At 58.0% G+C, this 15,549-nt stretch overlaps 1 protein-coding gene across 1 annotated transcript; it reads left to right on the plus strand.

Annotated features, from left to right (window-relative positions):
- Positions 1–2,065: 2,065 nt before the first annotated feature.
- On the plus strand, positions 2,066–8,917 carry PSMD4 (proteasome 26S subunit ubiquitin receptor, non-ATPase 4; the record flags this gene model as incomplete). Its single annotated transcript, XM_082011479.1, has 10 exons — positions 2,066–2,091; positions 4,248–4,388; positions 5,109–5,223; positions 5,828–5,914; positions 6,731–6,799; positions 7,156–7,371; positions 7,467–7,575; positions 8,001–8,132; positions 8,379–8,446; positions 8,558–8,917. The coding sequence occupies 10 exons, from the start codon at positions 2,066–2,068 to the stop codon at positions 8,723–8,725; spliced, it is 1,131 nt and encodes a 376-aa protein (XP_081867605.1). The 3' UTR covers positions 8,726–8,917.
- Positions 8,918–15,549: the final 6,632 nt, after the last annotated feature.

Genomic DNA, 15,549 nt, shown 5'->3' on the forward strand with positions numbered 1-15,549 from the left:
TGCGAAGCTGTTAAGACGTCAGGGAGGTTTTGGATTGCTTTGTCCCCCAGTTTTTAAACAAAGCCCTTTTGTTCCTTCCCCGCCAAGCAGGGAGTCGCCGGTGAAGGGAGATCTTTGTAAGGGGCACACTTTTTAAAAAGTATTTCTTAAGCAAATGGACCAAACCCAGCCTGCTCCGTTCCCTTCCCCTGCTCTCTGTCCTGCCGCGGGCCCATGTGCAAAACTCTTCCCATTTTTATAGCTCGTCTCCCTTTTGATGTCTCGCCTGTATCGTAGCCGCAGTCGACACCAGTGCTCCTGGCGGCTTGAAACAGAGATCCCTACGTAAATGGGACAGCCTTCTGCCTCCGCAAAAGTACGGGGCGTTTTGAGTCCGATTTTAAGCAAAATAATAAGCTGAAAGGAGGGATTGTTCTGCTGCCGTTTCCCCGCGGTGCCGCCTGGCCCACGCTGGCTGCAGATGCTTCTCTAGAGATCTCCGAGCAGATGTTGGACTGATCTTTATTTTCACTAAATGCTTTTTTTAAAGAAATGAAGTGACTCTTCCCCGTGTTCCCGGTGGGTTAGAATCCTCCATTCTTTTTTATATATATATAAAAAAAATGTAATTTAAAGTTTGCCCTTGCGGTAGTGCAAGGGGTTTCTATACTAATTAGCAATGATTGCTAAGGAAGCAAAGAATGTAGTGGTGTAGAAAGGGATTTTTTAGTTGATGTTTCAGAGCCAAGCCTCTTCCCACCTTCCACTTCAAGCTTTTAAAGTGGATGCGACACAAGCTGATATTTTTTAAGAAAAAGCTTTTTTTTTTTTTGTAAAATTCTATTATTTTTTTCTCGAAAGACCAAGCGGAATGGCCTTACTCCGGGTATCCGGATCCCCAGGGGGTTGGTGGAGCGGCGAGGACGGTTGGTGTTCACAAACTGGTTCTCAAGGGCTCTCAAACCTTTCGATCACCGATTTAACGTCGCGACGAGACCCGGGAGCGGGAGGAAGATCGGCTCGGGGACGCCTGCACCGTCTCTGCTGGATCTTCCCTTCTCCCTCCCCTGTACCTCTGCCTCGATCCAGCAGGTTACGCTTTATAGCTGAAGTAACTGTCTATATTAGACACTTGTTTCTTATCTTCCCTCCTAACCCATATTGTTTGTTGTTTTTTTTTTAACTAGGAGGGAAGAAAACCAAGCTCAATTTTTTTTCATGATTTAATATTTATGAAGTTGTATTTAAGTGTTGGTTTTTTTTCTTTTCCTGGGGATAGTTATTCAGCGAGTAGGGGAGGCGGGTGGCATTTATATATTGACCTCTGCTTTGTAATGGGTTTTCAGAACTGCTTTTTTTGCGCGTGCGTGTTTCAAAGTGACGGGCGCCGGGTTTTCGTGACTTTTTAAAGCCGCTCGGGTGTTTCTCCACCGTGGGCAGGGGACTGGGCTTCTCCGGCCACACGGGGCTGTGGGGCGGCTCGGGGAGCAGCTGATGCCGCCGTGACCTCTGCATCAACGCCGGATGACAGGGTGGAACGTGGACGGACCTCTCCTGTGCTGCTCGGCGTTGGCATCGGCATCACCATCGTCACTGTCGGGAGCGTCGCCAGGGAGGGACAGCCCTGCGTCCCCCTGCCCTCGCCCCCCGGGAGCAGCTCGTGCCCTGCGTGACCCTTGTCCTTTCGGCTCTGTAGCGCTTGTGGCCTCGTCCGCTGGTGGAACGACGCTGTCTCTCGGGTGCGCAATACATGGTGTGCTGCTGACCCCACCGCCCGCCTGCCGCCTCTGTCTGGGGGGCTGGGGGGGGGGGGGGGGGTCAGGGGCCAAGTGGGAACTCCTCATTTCTTCCCGGGGGTGGCGGCGGAGGGCGGGGACGGTCGACGGAGACGGGGGTGTCTCTGCTTCGTGGCCCTGGGGGACGCCGCAGCTCCCCCAGCCCTTCCTGGACTACATGTCCCAGCGTGCTCCGCGCCCGCTGCGCCTCACCTCGCAAGACGGAAAGCGGCGATTGGTCGGTAGGGCGGAGCCAATCGGCGGGCGCCTTGTTGAGTCGGATCCGGGCCGGTCTGAGGGAAGGAGGCAAGATGGTTCTGGAGAGCACCATGGTGTGGTGAGCGGCCGGGCCGGGCCGGGCCAGGCCGCGGTGGGGCCCCGCGCCCCACAGCACCCGCCCCACAGCCGCGGGGGCCGGCCGGGGCCGCCGCGGGTTTCCCTGAGTCATCCCGGGCGGCCGCGGGGCCGGGGGCGGCCTGGTGTGGGAGGAGCTGTGCGGGGAGGCGACGGGGGCGCGGGGGGCGGCATTCGGGCAGAGGAGACAGGACACGGCCGGGAGAGCGTGGGTTTGAGTTGGGGTGGTGAAGGTTTTGGGTAGCCGGGGAGAGGTTGGGTGAGGCGAGGAGCGGGTGAGGCTGGGGGCCGTCGCGGAGGGTGGGGAGGGAGGGGGGTGCGTGGGACAGGCTGGGGTGAGGAGGGGTCTGGTGCTGGGGAGGGCTCCTGGCTGAGCGGGGTTCTGCAGGCGCTCCCGGGCAGCGGGAGGCCGGCGAGGCGTGGAGCAGAGGGGCACCTGGTGGGAGAGAAGACCCCGCTGAAGGGGATGGGGCAGGCGGCTGCCGTGGGGCTCAGGTGCGACAACAAACCGGGACCGCGTCCCAGCGGAGGAGAGCCGCGGCGCAGCCCCGGACTGTGCAGCGCCCGCGCTGCCGGGGCGCCGGGTGGGTGTTCTGCGGCCCGAGCAGGGTCGGCCGCTCGGGCTCGGGGCTTGCGCCGCACCTCTGGGTCCGGGGCGTGGTGGGCCGGCGCTCGGGCGGTCCTGCCTGTAGCAGCTGCCGGTTGTTGTTGCTCGGCATCAGCGTTGAGGTAAGAGGGTTTTGTCCCTGGGGGCCGAACACAGCCAGGGCTGGAAGCAGAGGCAAACTTTGATGTGTCATTATTATCACAGCACTACAGTCTTTCACTTTTTGGTTTTGGTGTTTGAGGCGGCCACGATAGAGCAAACCAGTGAAATCTGTCCAGGTTCTGTTGTTTCCTTGGCTCCACAGAGTCCCGCGGCTGTTTGTATACAGATATTACCCTAGCCTGACTCGCTGACCGTATGCCGAAGTCCTTGATGTTTTCTATGGGCAGCTCTTTGCTCTCGCACGTTTAAGGGCATTAAAACATGTCGCCGCTCCTTGTCTTGTCCTGGAGAGCGGGAGGAATTCACAATTACTCTGTGAACAGTAAGCTGCAGTTTGGAAAGCCTCAGCTGGGTCCCTTCATGTCTTTGTGCCTGAGGTCAAGTTCAGCCACTGCTGCCTCCTTGCTCCCCAGCTTGCAACGGGGTGTTTGATGTGGGACGGAGGACCCTGAGCCGGTCCTGAGTGGGGAACCTGTGGCTGCAGGGTCAGGGAAACGATTGCAAGTGGGGTGATCATTTTTTTTTTTTTTTTTTTTCAGAAGAAACTTTTCCCCTGGTGTTAAAACTAAGAAATTCTGGGAGTACTCCTCAGGGAAGTCTTAATTTGAGTCCAAAATAAACTCTTAAGCTCTTATTTAACTAGTCCTCCTTCGCAGGGTCACTTCCCTGAAGGCTGGCGTAAGAGGAGGGCTTTTTTCTGCCTGCTCTGTGCTATATTTAATAGCTGACGGAGTGGAGGGTAGGGATTTAATTACAGCGATGTTGTGATGTGGCTGCTGCCGTTAGACACTGCGGGGCACTGTTGCCTGTGTGCTGCACAGCATAAACCTGCATGGTTTGTGTAGGATATTAAAGCCGGGCTGTCGGGGTCCAGAGTTCGGCTCCTTGTGTGTCACTTCGAGGAGGGCACCGTGGCGGTGGAGCGGAGCCACGTTTGGAAAGCGCCTTGCTGTCCCTGCCCCGGGAAAACTGCTTTTTGCCTGATGAAAACTCCACGGTGGCGATGAGCGCGAGCTTTGTACTTTACTGTGGAGTGGTGTCTTCTGGGCTCTTTTTTTGTTGTGGAGAAGGAGGAAGATGTCAAGGAGACGTGGGTCTGAGGTTGGACCTGGCCGCAGTGGCCTGTCACGCTCTTCAGGGAGGAGCGGGAGCTTCCAGCTCCGGGCTGGCATTTGTCTTGTGACCCAAAGGTCGGTTCTAATCTGAACACTTGGGGAAGCACAGAGACAACTCGTCTCTCTGCCTTGGGAGAAACATCCGTCCTGCTGCATGTCCCCAGCTGTGTGACCTTAGGTGTGCTGTCCCGAAAAGCACATTTTGGGGATAAACCTCAACTGTTTCACGAGCTGACCCCCTCCTCTGTGTTTCAGCGTTGACAACAGTGAGTACATGAGGAATGGAGACTTCTTACCCACTCGCCTGCAAGCCCAGCAAGATGCTGTCAACATCGTGTGCCACTCGAAAACCCGCAGTAACCCCGAGAACAACGTGGGGCTCATCACCTTAGCCAAGTACGCCCTGGGGGGAACTGGCCTCAGGGGGCCACAGCTCCTGGCAGGCAGGCGGTGACGCTGAGGAGCGGCTGGGGGGACGTGTGAGAGAGCGCAGGGACGAAGAACAGGGGAGTGTTGCAAAATGGGGCGGCAGTAGCACAGTCTAAAACCAAACCAGTTCTTCCAGGAGGACTGGTACAAGAAGACCTGGTTCCTGGCCAGTCTCTATCTCGTTAGGCTCACTCTAGCAATGTCATCATATGTTAAGGAGGCTTTTTTCTCTCAGGACCTCTCTGCCAGACCCATCCTTTTGTGGCCTTGTGTCCCAAAGGGTGGCAAATAAGGGCTGAGCTGTCACTGCAGCTCATGGGCAGCCCTGAGAGCACGGTTCCTCCATTTTCCTGAAGTCTGTAGGACTTCAGCGCCTCTGTGAGCTCCCTCTTAGCTAGAGTTGATTAAAATTGGCCAGTGGTCTCAAGGTTGCTGGGGCAGGGGACAGAGACACACGCCAGCCTTCACGCAGACAGATTACTTTGGGTTTTTTTAGGAGATCAGGCCAAAAGTCTTGCTCCCTCTGTGCACTGACCCACCAGAGCGGAGTGCTGGCAGATGCTTGGAGCAGACACCAGCTGCGGGCTTAGTGCAGGGAGGGCTTTTCTTACCCCCATAGCAAATAAAGGGTTTCGTGAAGAAATTCTCAAAGAAGAGGTCGCTGACGTAAGTGTGTTTGTGTTGCAGTAACTGTGAAGTGTTGACCACACTCACTCCAGACACGGGCCGGATCCTTTCAAAGCTACACACGGTGCAACCCAAAGGGAAAATTACCTTTTGCACGGGGATCAGAGTTGCTCACGTAAGTGGTCCTGTTGTCCTCACGAGTGAGTCTGTGCCTTTCTCTGTAATTCCTTTTGCCTTAGTGTGTCCTGTTGAATTACCTGTCCTGCTGATGGCTCAGATACGGGAAATCTTGCCCTCTTTCCACCTCTGGCTGAGCAGTGCCGAGCAAATAATTTTAGTTTTGCCTCTGTCTCCCATTCTGCAAAACGCAGAATTTATAAAATCCAGTATAAAAGCTCAGAGGTTTCGTAGCCTGGTCCTGGCTTGCTTCGGAGGAATCTGGCAGCTGTTTCTCAGAATTCCAGCCGGGCCGTGCAGCCCTGCTCACCCTGAGGAGAGCAGCCGCCACCCGAGGAGTGTCCCCCAGGATGTGGCCACCCTTTTGTCCTGTTTTCTTGCTCTGTCCCAGACTGTCTCTGTGCCAGCAGGCTGCTCCCAGCTGAGTCATAACTGCTAGCGAAGGGGAGGCCCCTGAGATATGCCTGCTTGTAGAGAGTTTGGTGAAGCTTGCATTCAGCCTAAATTTTTCTGTGTACCAGGAAAAGTATCAGGGGCGACTGCTGGCCACCCCTTTTTCCTGAGAATTGCTCCTCTAGTACAATATGACTTCTGTCTTGCAGCTGGCTTTAAAACATCGCCAAGGCAAGAATCACAAGATGCGAATCATCGCCTTCGTTGGGAGCCCTGTAGAAGATAATGAGAAAGATGTGAGTAATGGCCAGTCAAAAGAAAATATGTTGGGTCAGCTCTGCGCTCTGCCTTGAGCCATAAATCTGGTTTATCGCTTATTCCCTGCCCTGTATTGAAAGTAAAGTTTTATACCCCAGCGAGGAGGCTGCTTGACGGAGCCCCTTAAGCAGAGCAGTCCTCAGCTGGGAGGAGAGGGAGGGAGAGAGAAGGCCAGATCCCTGGGCACAGCCAGGCCTGAGCCAAGGACAGAGATCCAAATCTCCCGCTGTTTTGTGTAGGATTGCTTCCCCTCCCTGGTTCAGGTGGCTCCAGAGGGAGCTTGCGCCACGTCCCATGCCTCCTGGCTTGTGGCTGTCACCTAGACCACTTTGGGCTTTTTGCCTGAGGAGCTTGGGGAGGAAGTCTGTGTCCCTGAGCAGAAACGATGCGCCCAGCCTTTGGAAGATGCTGTTCCGTTGGCACTTAATGCAAGCGAAGTTAATCCCGATGTTCTGGGTGTCTTGGAAAGAAAGGTCAGAAACGTGAGGAGATGCTGCCTGTCCCAGCCTCTTGCTGTCCCCTTCGATGGGGACGGTTACTTGCTTTGGCAGGAACAGCTACCTCGCTTGTGCCACCTCGCAGCCCCCCGGGCACTGTGCGGTTAGCTCCTGTCCCACCTAGAGAGGTGAAATGCCTCAAACGCTTTCCTACTGGGAGGGCTTGAAACTGGGAAGCTGATTTTGGGCTTCGTGCCTCAGGGGTTGAATCCTAAGCGCTGTTGTCTGGTCTCTGATGAGCTGAGCGTGGGTAAGAGCCGAAATCCAAGCTAATGCCACAGTGTCTTCTTGTTGCAGCTGGTGAAACTGGCAAAGCGTCTTAAGAAAGAGAAAGTCAACGTTGATATCATCAATTTTGGAGAAGAGGTGAGGCTTCTGCTGTGTGTCTGGCATAAGATCCAAGGCGGGATTTTGTATCCGTTCCAGCCCGGAGCCCTTACCCAGACCCGTGAGGATGAGGACAGTTCTCTGAGCCTCAGTCTCTTCAGCAGCTGCCCCCGTAAAAACGCTGGTGTGGAGAGTAACGTTTCCCTCTGGGAAGACACCTCTCCTGTTTCACTGCAGGCTCGTTAAATGCTTCCCGTTCTGATGGAAATAGTGGAGCTCTTGGCTCCCTCGTAGCACGGAGAGATGCGGGGTACACGGAGCAGCTGGCCATCCCTCTCGGAGCTGAGGAGGGAGCCAGGCGAAGCTCCAGTCCCAGCCTTTCTCTTTGGCCCTAGGAAGCCAACACGGACAAGCTGACTGCCTTCATTAACACCTTAAACGGGAAGGATGGCACCGGCTCCCACCTGGTGACGGTGCCGCCGGGGCCAAGCCTGGCCGATGCCCTCATCAGCTCCCCGATCCTGGCCGGGGAGGGAGGTGCCATGCTGGGCCTCGGCGCCAGCGACTTCGAGTTCGGCGTGGACCCGAGCGCAGACCCGGAGCTGGCTCTGGTGAGCGGCGGGGAGGTGGAAGGCGGCTGGGGCGCCGAGCTCAGTCCGTCCGAGCGCTGCTGAGCACAGCTCCCTGCCTGTCCCTGTCTCCGCAGGCTCTGCGCGTCTCCATGGAGGAACAGAGGCAGCGGCAAGAGGAGGAGGCCCGGAGGGCTGCGGCCGCCTCTGCGGCCGAGGCTGGGATCGCAGCCACGGGCGGGGATGGTAAGGAGCTGGGCAGGGAATAAAGCAGGACAGGCAGGGTGTTCCCTAGGGAGGGTGTCCGGTCAGTGTGCTGTCTCACGTGGCAGTGCTCGTAGCTGCGAGGCTGCCCAATGCTGCGGGCAGCGTCTGCGTCCATGGCGGGGCCCTTCTGCACAGCGTGGCGCTTCCTGGAGACACTGGGGTGCAAGGCAGGAGGCGGTTTCTGCCCCGGAATATCGGAGGGAGGCAGTTTAACTGCAGCGTGCTGGGGAGCTACCTCTGCTTCTGCTGAAACTCCCGCTTCTGAACGCTGCAGGGAGCCGCTCTGCTCTGGCCCCATTCCCCAGTGAGGCCGTGTGTGCGAGAGGACCGGGAATCGTGTCGGGCGCTGACCCCGCCGGGGCGACACCCTTGCTGGCTTCTGAGGGTGGGTTTTGTCTGCACAGATTCGGACGATGCTCTGCTGAAGATGACGATAACTCAGCAGGAGTTTGGCCGTGCTGGGCTGCCCGACCTCAGCAGCATGACGGAGGAGGAGCAGATCGCCTACGCCATGCAGATGTCACTGCAGGGAGCGGGTGAGTGCCCGGTGCCGGCTCTCGGCCCATTCCCAAAGGGAAAGCCAAGGGGCAGCTCCTCTGCCTCTGGGACTGGAACCACCGGCCCCTACACCCCGATGTGTCCCACAGTGGGGCTTTGTCAGCTGGGCAGGGTCCAGATCTCCCTGAGCACTTGTGCGGTGGGTGCAAGGGTCGCTCCCATGAGCCGTGGGGGGCCGTGGGCACGTAAATCATCCGTCCTCAGCTGCCCCTCTCCTCCAACAGAGTTTGCCCAAGCGGAGGCGGCAGAAGTGGACAGCAGCACAGCCATGGATACCTCTGAACCCGCAAAGGTGAGGTTTTGTCCTCCTGGGAGGGGATCCCGTCCCAGCCCTGTCCCCTCTGCCTGTGGGAGGAACATGGAGGACCCAGCCTGTCCCCAACTCCTCTCCCTCTGCCCGCAGGAGGAAGACGATTACGACGTGATGCAGGACCCCGAGTTCCTGCAGAGTGTGCTGGAGAACCTGCCGGGCGTGGACCCCAACAACGAGGCCATCCGTAACGCCATGGGCTCCCTGGCCTCGCAGGCCTCCAAGGAGAGCAAGGACAAAAAGGAGGAGGAGAAGAAATGAGGGCGTGGGGCCGGGGCTCCCTGCCGCTGCCCGCGGGGTGAGTCGGCCGCCGGCCCGCGGGGCCGGGGCCGGTGTGGGTGGGTTCTGCTGTACCGGGGCAATAAAGGCTTTCCATGGGGCTCGCTGTCCCGACGCCTCAGTGGGGGTGAGCCCTGGTGGGGGCCAGGCCAAGCCGCTCCTGCGGGGCCTCTGCTTCCCCCTACGCTGGGGGGACTGGGCCCTGGCCTTCCCCTATACTGGGGGGAACTGGGTGCCCAGAACCACTGTACTTGGGGGGACCGGGCCCCGGGTCTCCCCTGTGCCCCGGGTCTCCGCTGCGCCCCGCCTGCACACGTGTCTTGAGGGCGTGGCCTGGCTGCCCAAGCCCCGCCCCCTGCGCCACCTCCCAGCGTACCCTGCTGCTGCCCGCAGGATGTTTACAGTGAGGCCGGAGGGGGTGGGCCTTGGTACTTGATGGGCAGTGGAGTCAGCCAATCAGTTTGGCGGGGTGGCATGGACGTTGTCAGTTCATGGGCCTGGGGAGTTGGCCAATAGAGTGGGGAGGAGAGCTGGGGAGGGCGGCATTTTGTGTTGAGTGGCGGCCAGGCGGCTCAATGAGTGCCGTGGCTTCGTCATGGCGGATTGGCGGGCGGGCGGGCCAGCCAACGGGGGGGCAAAAAAGTAGGGGCGTGCCTGAGTGACAGGGCTCATCACCAACGGGGTTGAGTGCTGTGCATCAGGTGCCAGGTGGAGGTGGGCGGGCCGGATACGCAGCCGCCTCCCTGAGTGACAGCGTTACCAGCAAATGGGAGAAAAATGTTGGAACCACCGCTGAGAGCTTCCGACCAATGGGAGTGGTGGAGGGGCGTTGAGCGACAGGTCCCTCGCTCAATAGGAAAACAACAGCTGGGAGACGCCCTGATGAACATTTCCTGCGGCCAATAGCTGTGAGAACCCGTGCTTGAAGGATAGCTTCGTTTGACCAATGCAAAACAGGAGGAGGCGGGCTGGCTTGATGAACAAAGCTTCCAGCCAATAAGCAGCTGGATTGCTTCGTGGGCGAGCCAAGGTCAACCACCAATAGGAAGCGGGGTAGGTGGGGACCGTGCATTGAATGGCACCCGCGGTCCCCAATGAGCAGACTCCGTGGGAGGCAGGCTCCAAGCGCGGAGTTGTCGTCCGCTCCGCCAACGGCGAGTGCGAGCAGCCGCGACCACCCGGGAACGACAGCGGCGCTGGCCAATCCCAATGCGCGAGGCGGCGAGTGGCGGGCGGCGCTACCAATGGGGCGGCGGGAGGGGGGGGGGCGAGGCGGGAGCGCGGCGTGCGAGCGGCCGGCGGCGGAGGGCGGGGGGCGCGATCCAAGCAGGAAGTGGCTGATGAGAAGCGGCCGCCGCGGAGGGGCCTGGGCGGGAGCCGGCCGCCCCCCGTCCGCAGCAGCAGGTACCGCCGCCGCGGGACCCCCGGGCCTCTACACGGCCCCAGGGGGCGCTGGGGGTGGTCTCGGGGCGCCCGGGGCCTGCAGGGGGGTTGGGGGCCTGGAGGGGCGTGGGCAGGCCTGGAGGTGGGGGGGCCCGGTTAGAGGGGGCCGTCCTGCCCCTCTCCCCCTTCGGGGCTGGGGTGAGGAAGAACCGCCCCCCTCCCCGCTCGGGCTGTGGGGCGGTGGTAACGGGCGGCCCCTCCCCTTCGGGTGGGGTCACGGTCCCCCCCTTACCCATGCGGGCTTTGGGGTGGGGGTACCGGTCACGTTCTCTCCTCCCGGGTTTTGGGGGCAAGTACCGCTTATCCCCAACCTCCCCGAGATGTGGGGCGGGTGGCAGCCTAACGGTCATCCTGTCCTGTCGCCTTGTGGAAATGGGGGGGAGGGAGGGGGATAGCAGTCATTCCCTCGGGGGTTTTGGGTGGGGGAGCGGTCGCGTGCCCCTGCGCGAGCTGGGGAGGGGGGGCTGAGCGCATCCCTCCCCCCAGGCCTAAGGGTTGTTTTTTTTTGGGGGGGGGGGGGGGGAAAGAGGGCGGGTGGCACTGGTCGTGGCTCCCCACTGTCTCTAGGGAGCCTGGTCCATGTCCCCCTCCCTCCCCAGTGGTGGAGGGGCTGATAGTGCCCACCTGCATCTCTTGGGGACACCTGGGCTTGTTCCCGCCTCCCTGACATCACTGGGGAGGGGGGCTCTGGTCATGTCGCCCTGTAATTAGGGGCAGGATGAGACCTCTCATAGCTCCTCTGCAGCTGGGGGGCTTTGGGAGGGGACGGGGGCCGTTCATGTGCCCCCCCCCCAGCTCCTCTCTCCATCTGTGGGATTTGGGACTCCTGTCATTCCCTTCCAGAGGTCCTGTGACTGAGCCCCTTCCTCCTCCCTGCCCTGGGGGGCTGGGGGGGAGGCAGCCGTCCCCCTCCACCACAGGGCTCAGAGAGGGGCTGGCAGGGGTCCCCCCAGTTCTTTAGCTGTAACTTCTCTTACAAACAAGGTGGTGTCTTCTTTTGGGGCCCCAGTTCCTGGGGGGATTTTCTTGCTCCTCCAGTTTTTGAGGAGTGGCCGTGTGAATAAGAAGCTGGTCGGGCTTTGGGCTGTTTGGATCCTCTCTGGTTTCTCTAGGTACCTGTGTCCTGAGGATGATGTTTGCGAACGGGGAGCGTGGGTTTCTTATCACACCCCAGTGTCCTGGGAAGAACAGTGCTGCGGCTACCAAATGGTTTAGGGTTTTGGGAGGAGAGAAGCTTGCTATTGCACCGGTTTTGGTGAGGGAAGAGAGTATGGGTGGTGCAGAGAAGATCCCGTTGAAGCCTCGGTAGTGCAGCCTGTGTGTTTTTGGGTCCCGTAACAGCTGTCTGCCTCTTCAGGAGAGGTGGGGAGGAATCGGGAAGCTCTCTAGGGGTGCCCGTTGTAGTTCCAGATGCAGGAGACGGCTCGCGGAGAGGTGGGCACCATCCTAAATTGGGGTCTAGGCCCACCCTGATTTCCTGCAGGGAAGAAACTGGGAATAGCAAAGACTAACGGCAGGTTCTTGGCGTCACTTCTCAAGGTTCCCAATGAGGCTTGGGGGATGCTGGCCTGCCTTGGGACTGCGGGCAGTGAGGTGGCCCTGGGCTGCAGGTGCGTTCTGAAGTCCTGGGGAGGAGGAGGCCGGGGGCAAGGAGTGGACCTTCTGCAGGGAAGTCAAGCACTTCAGCGGGGCTATTTTTTGTGGGTCTTGGCCACCTCCTTAAGAGCCTGCCATTTTTTTGTTTGTGAGAGGGAGAGTGGGTTGGTAGTAAGAACATGTTTTCTTTCAAACTCAGTTTCTTTTCTCTCTTTTCCCATTTCTTGGTCTCAGCCCCTGTAAAGTCCCCGAATTCCTCACTGCTGGTGGCTGTGTGTGTGATCTGGTACCGGGCAGCCCTTTGGGGGCTGTGATTATCTTCCCACAATTAGTCTAATTCAAGGAGACTTCCCTAGAAGGTGAACAGGGGAAGTTTGATAGCCTCCATGCTTAGGTTTTAAGCAGAGCGTTAGGCGTTGAGCCTTGTTTGTGGAAGCAGCTGCCTCAAAGGATGTATTTTTAGTGTGTTTGAGGAGGAAAAAAAAATGCGTCACCCCACGTGTGGCCGTGCTGGCATTCGCAGAGGCGGGAGGACTGGCAGAGGTGCTTCCTAAAGACTTTCTTCCCCTGAGTCTTCCTGGTCAGGAGCGGCAGAAGGATTGGTGAGCTCTACAAGTGCTTTTACTCCTGGTGTTAATCCTGCAGTTTGGCCTGTGCGAGGGGTGCCCGATTCCCCATAGGGACCATTCTGAACCAGTGGGAGCGTACAGAAATGCAAGACTCCGGCTGTTGGAGAGGTGTGGAGGCAGCTCAGGTTCTCCCGTGATGACCAGGAGTATCAACAGCACCCGAAGCTCTCACTGTCTTGCAGGAATCACCTTTGTCTCTAGTTTCCTGGGTTTATTCCCCCCATTAGGTTCTCCTGGGTCTAATCCCTCCTTCCACTGATGTGCGATTGCCCCCTGCAAGATATTTTCTAGGGCTTTAATTTATTTCTACCACCAAGTACCTAAGCACACATCTGGGTATTATAAAAATAATGATGCGCTAATAGCAAGCGAGTGCAGTTATGGCGCGGGGCTGTCGTCACGTGTGTCGGGAGCGAGGGAACTCTGTGTTCCCTTCCTTTTGGCATCCTACGTGACAGATTTTCTATTTATACCGCTAGAATAAGTGGGGTGTCCTGGCTGAGTTTAGACACTTTACATTATAAAACCCAATGTGATGAAATAGCACAAAACACACCAGGATGGAGGTAACTGGTAACCGCTCATCACGACGTGGAAATGAACCCAGGTGAGGGGAGAGTCATTAGGCTGAACGCCTGGGGAGATCCTGGTCATTCTTCCATGAAATGTCTGCCTGGAACCACCGAGCCCTTGTTCGTGTACACCAGCGTGGATGCTGGTCACACTGGTAAATCTGGGAACAAAAACCTCCCCGCATTGACACTGAGGCTGCTTTATGCTGATCGTGCCTACAAAAATGCCTGCCAGTGTTTAAAAACTTAATTTTTCAGGCCGGCCAAATCGTTGGGATTTCTGGATCTCGTCCACCACTTGTTTGTTTTGATATCTCCAGAAGTTAGCAGATGGTAGAGACTTAATTCTGTTAAACGTATGGGAATTTAATCCCCATCCAGCCTCCGGTCAGGATGTGTCGTCTCGGTGTGGCAGCTGTGCTCCGTGCCGGGAAGGGAGCTTGGGACCAGGACTGGGCTGCTGGGCTCCTCGCCGCGGATTTGCACCCATTGCGAGGATGGGGCATGGGGAGGAACTGAGTTGCCTGCTCTGTTCCATGATGAAGCATCTTTTTTTGCTTGAATTTGGTGAAATGTGTGAGCTAGCTATTCATATCCCGGCAGGGGGAATCTGTGTCTTTGCTGCATGTTGGTGAGAGACCGTCTCCTCCCCCCTTCCTTCGCAGCCGATTTTAGATTTGCCTCTTGCTTTTAAAGATTCACTTGCTGTCTCAAAACCTATTGACAGATAAAAATGATGTTTCGGTGGCCATACCTGCCAGTTCTGGCTCTGACACCAGCCCTTTCTTTTTATGTCTCTGTAAATGTTATTCTCTCCTGTTTTTCTTTCCCCACGATGCGTCGGAGGGAAATGTGGGGTGGTTTTGTCCTTGCCACATGTGATCCAAACAGCGGGGAGGGATCCTCAAGAAGCCCCCTTAGATGGGCGGAGCAACAAAGGGGGCACATTTTTTAATTACAGCAATCATAAATTTGCTTTATAAAAAAAAAAAAAGAGGGTTCAAACTCTTCAGAACCAGCGTCTTCAGACTGAAAGCAGCAAGGCAGTTGTTTCCTTCCTCGCACGAGAGCCGGGGCCGTCTCGCTCAGCCCTGCGGCGGTGAGGAGCTCCAGCCTCTGCCCAGAGCGTTTGGAGACGATGCTTGAAATGATGGGGCAGCCCGGGCTGGCGGATGCCGCTCCCTTGTCTGGGCGGGTTGACGTGCTGCGGTGAATAGCACGGTGTGGGTTGGTTTTTTTTCTGGGGATGTCTGTACAGGACTGAAACCAAGAGCAACCTATGCACATCCTCCAGCAAAAAATTCAGCCTCCGTACTTCAAGCTGCTTTGAAATCAGAGGCAGTGGGCAGACTGCAGCTGCGGATGCTGCGAGGGGGAGAAAATATATATTCTTCCTTGTTAAATTTTAAAGCGGGGACGATGGGGGTGTGTGAGAGAGGAGGCAGCATTTAAAAAGGAGGGGGAAATACCGCTGCTGGGCACAGACCTTCGTCCCTCGGCAGAACGGGGCTGGGTGGCGTCGGATGCTCTGGGGGCACAGGCGCCTTGCTCGTAGCTGGGGAGCCCTTTTGCACCGACACAGCTTCTATCATTTATTTACAGAAATAGATACGTACTGCCCGACCGAAATAAGTCGTGCTAACGCAAAAAGACTTTTTTTTTTTTTTTTTTGCTGTTGCAGGCCTTGTTTGTTGGTCTGGAGTAGGATTTGCCTGCTCTTTGCTCCCCCTCCCACGGTTTTTACCCCACGCCGAGCGAGTTCTGCCAGCAAAACCTCTAGGTGTGCCGGGGACGGGTCTGGGCACAGGGACAGCCTTGGCTCCAGGTTTGGAGGCTGGGATTTGCCACGGTTTGCATCATCGCGGCTGTGTCTGGTGGGGGATAATTTTTGCTCGGTGATACGGTCGGGGGCATACGAGCGAGGCGCGTTTGCGTTGCCGTGCCGGCGGACGGGCCCGGAGCCCTTTGCCGCACCGGTTTACCCTCTCGGTGCGGCTCCCGTGCAAACGCCGGGCCTCGCACCGTCACCAGCTCTCTGCCCGCTCGCTCTCCCTTAGGAAATGGAGCCAGGAGGGGGTTTTCAAGCGGCACTCCTCCTCCTCGAGCTGAACCGAAACAGCGCTGGCTGGCTTGTGCAGGCACGCAGCTCGCCAGCCGCTTCAGCCGAGGCATTCGCAGTCCTTGGGTTTGGGGTTTTTCTGCGAAGGGGAACGGCTGCTGCCGCGAGCTGCAGTAATCATGGACGTGCTGATTCCAGACCAAGGATGAGAAGGGCCTGCCTGTTCCCCTCGGGAGGGGATCCTGCTGTTGCCATGCTCCCAGCCGGCAGAGGCGGCTTTGCCACGCCATGCGGGAAAACTGCAGGCGACGGGATTGCCATGGCTGCTCAGCAAACCGCTGCCGGCGCCCTGCATTTCTCCTCCGCTCCCGCTTGACCTGCGGAAACGTCCAGCTGGCTTGGCTCCAGTGCAAGGTCCGGTGGTTGGGCGTACGAGGAGGAAGGGGCAGCGGGCCCTGGCGAGGCTGCTGTGGCGGGGAGATGCCCAGACCAGCTCTGGGCTGGCCG

Source organism: Phaethon aethereus (assembly GCF_964289735.1).
Source record: "Phaethon aethereus genome assembly, chromosome: 28".
Lineage (NCBI taxonomy): Eukaryota > Metazoa > Chordata > Aves > Phaethontiformes > Phaethontidae > Phaethon > Phaethon aethereus.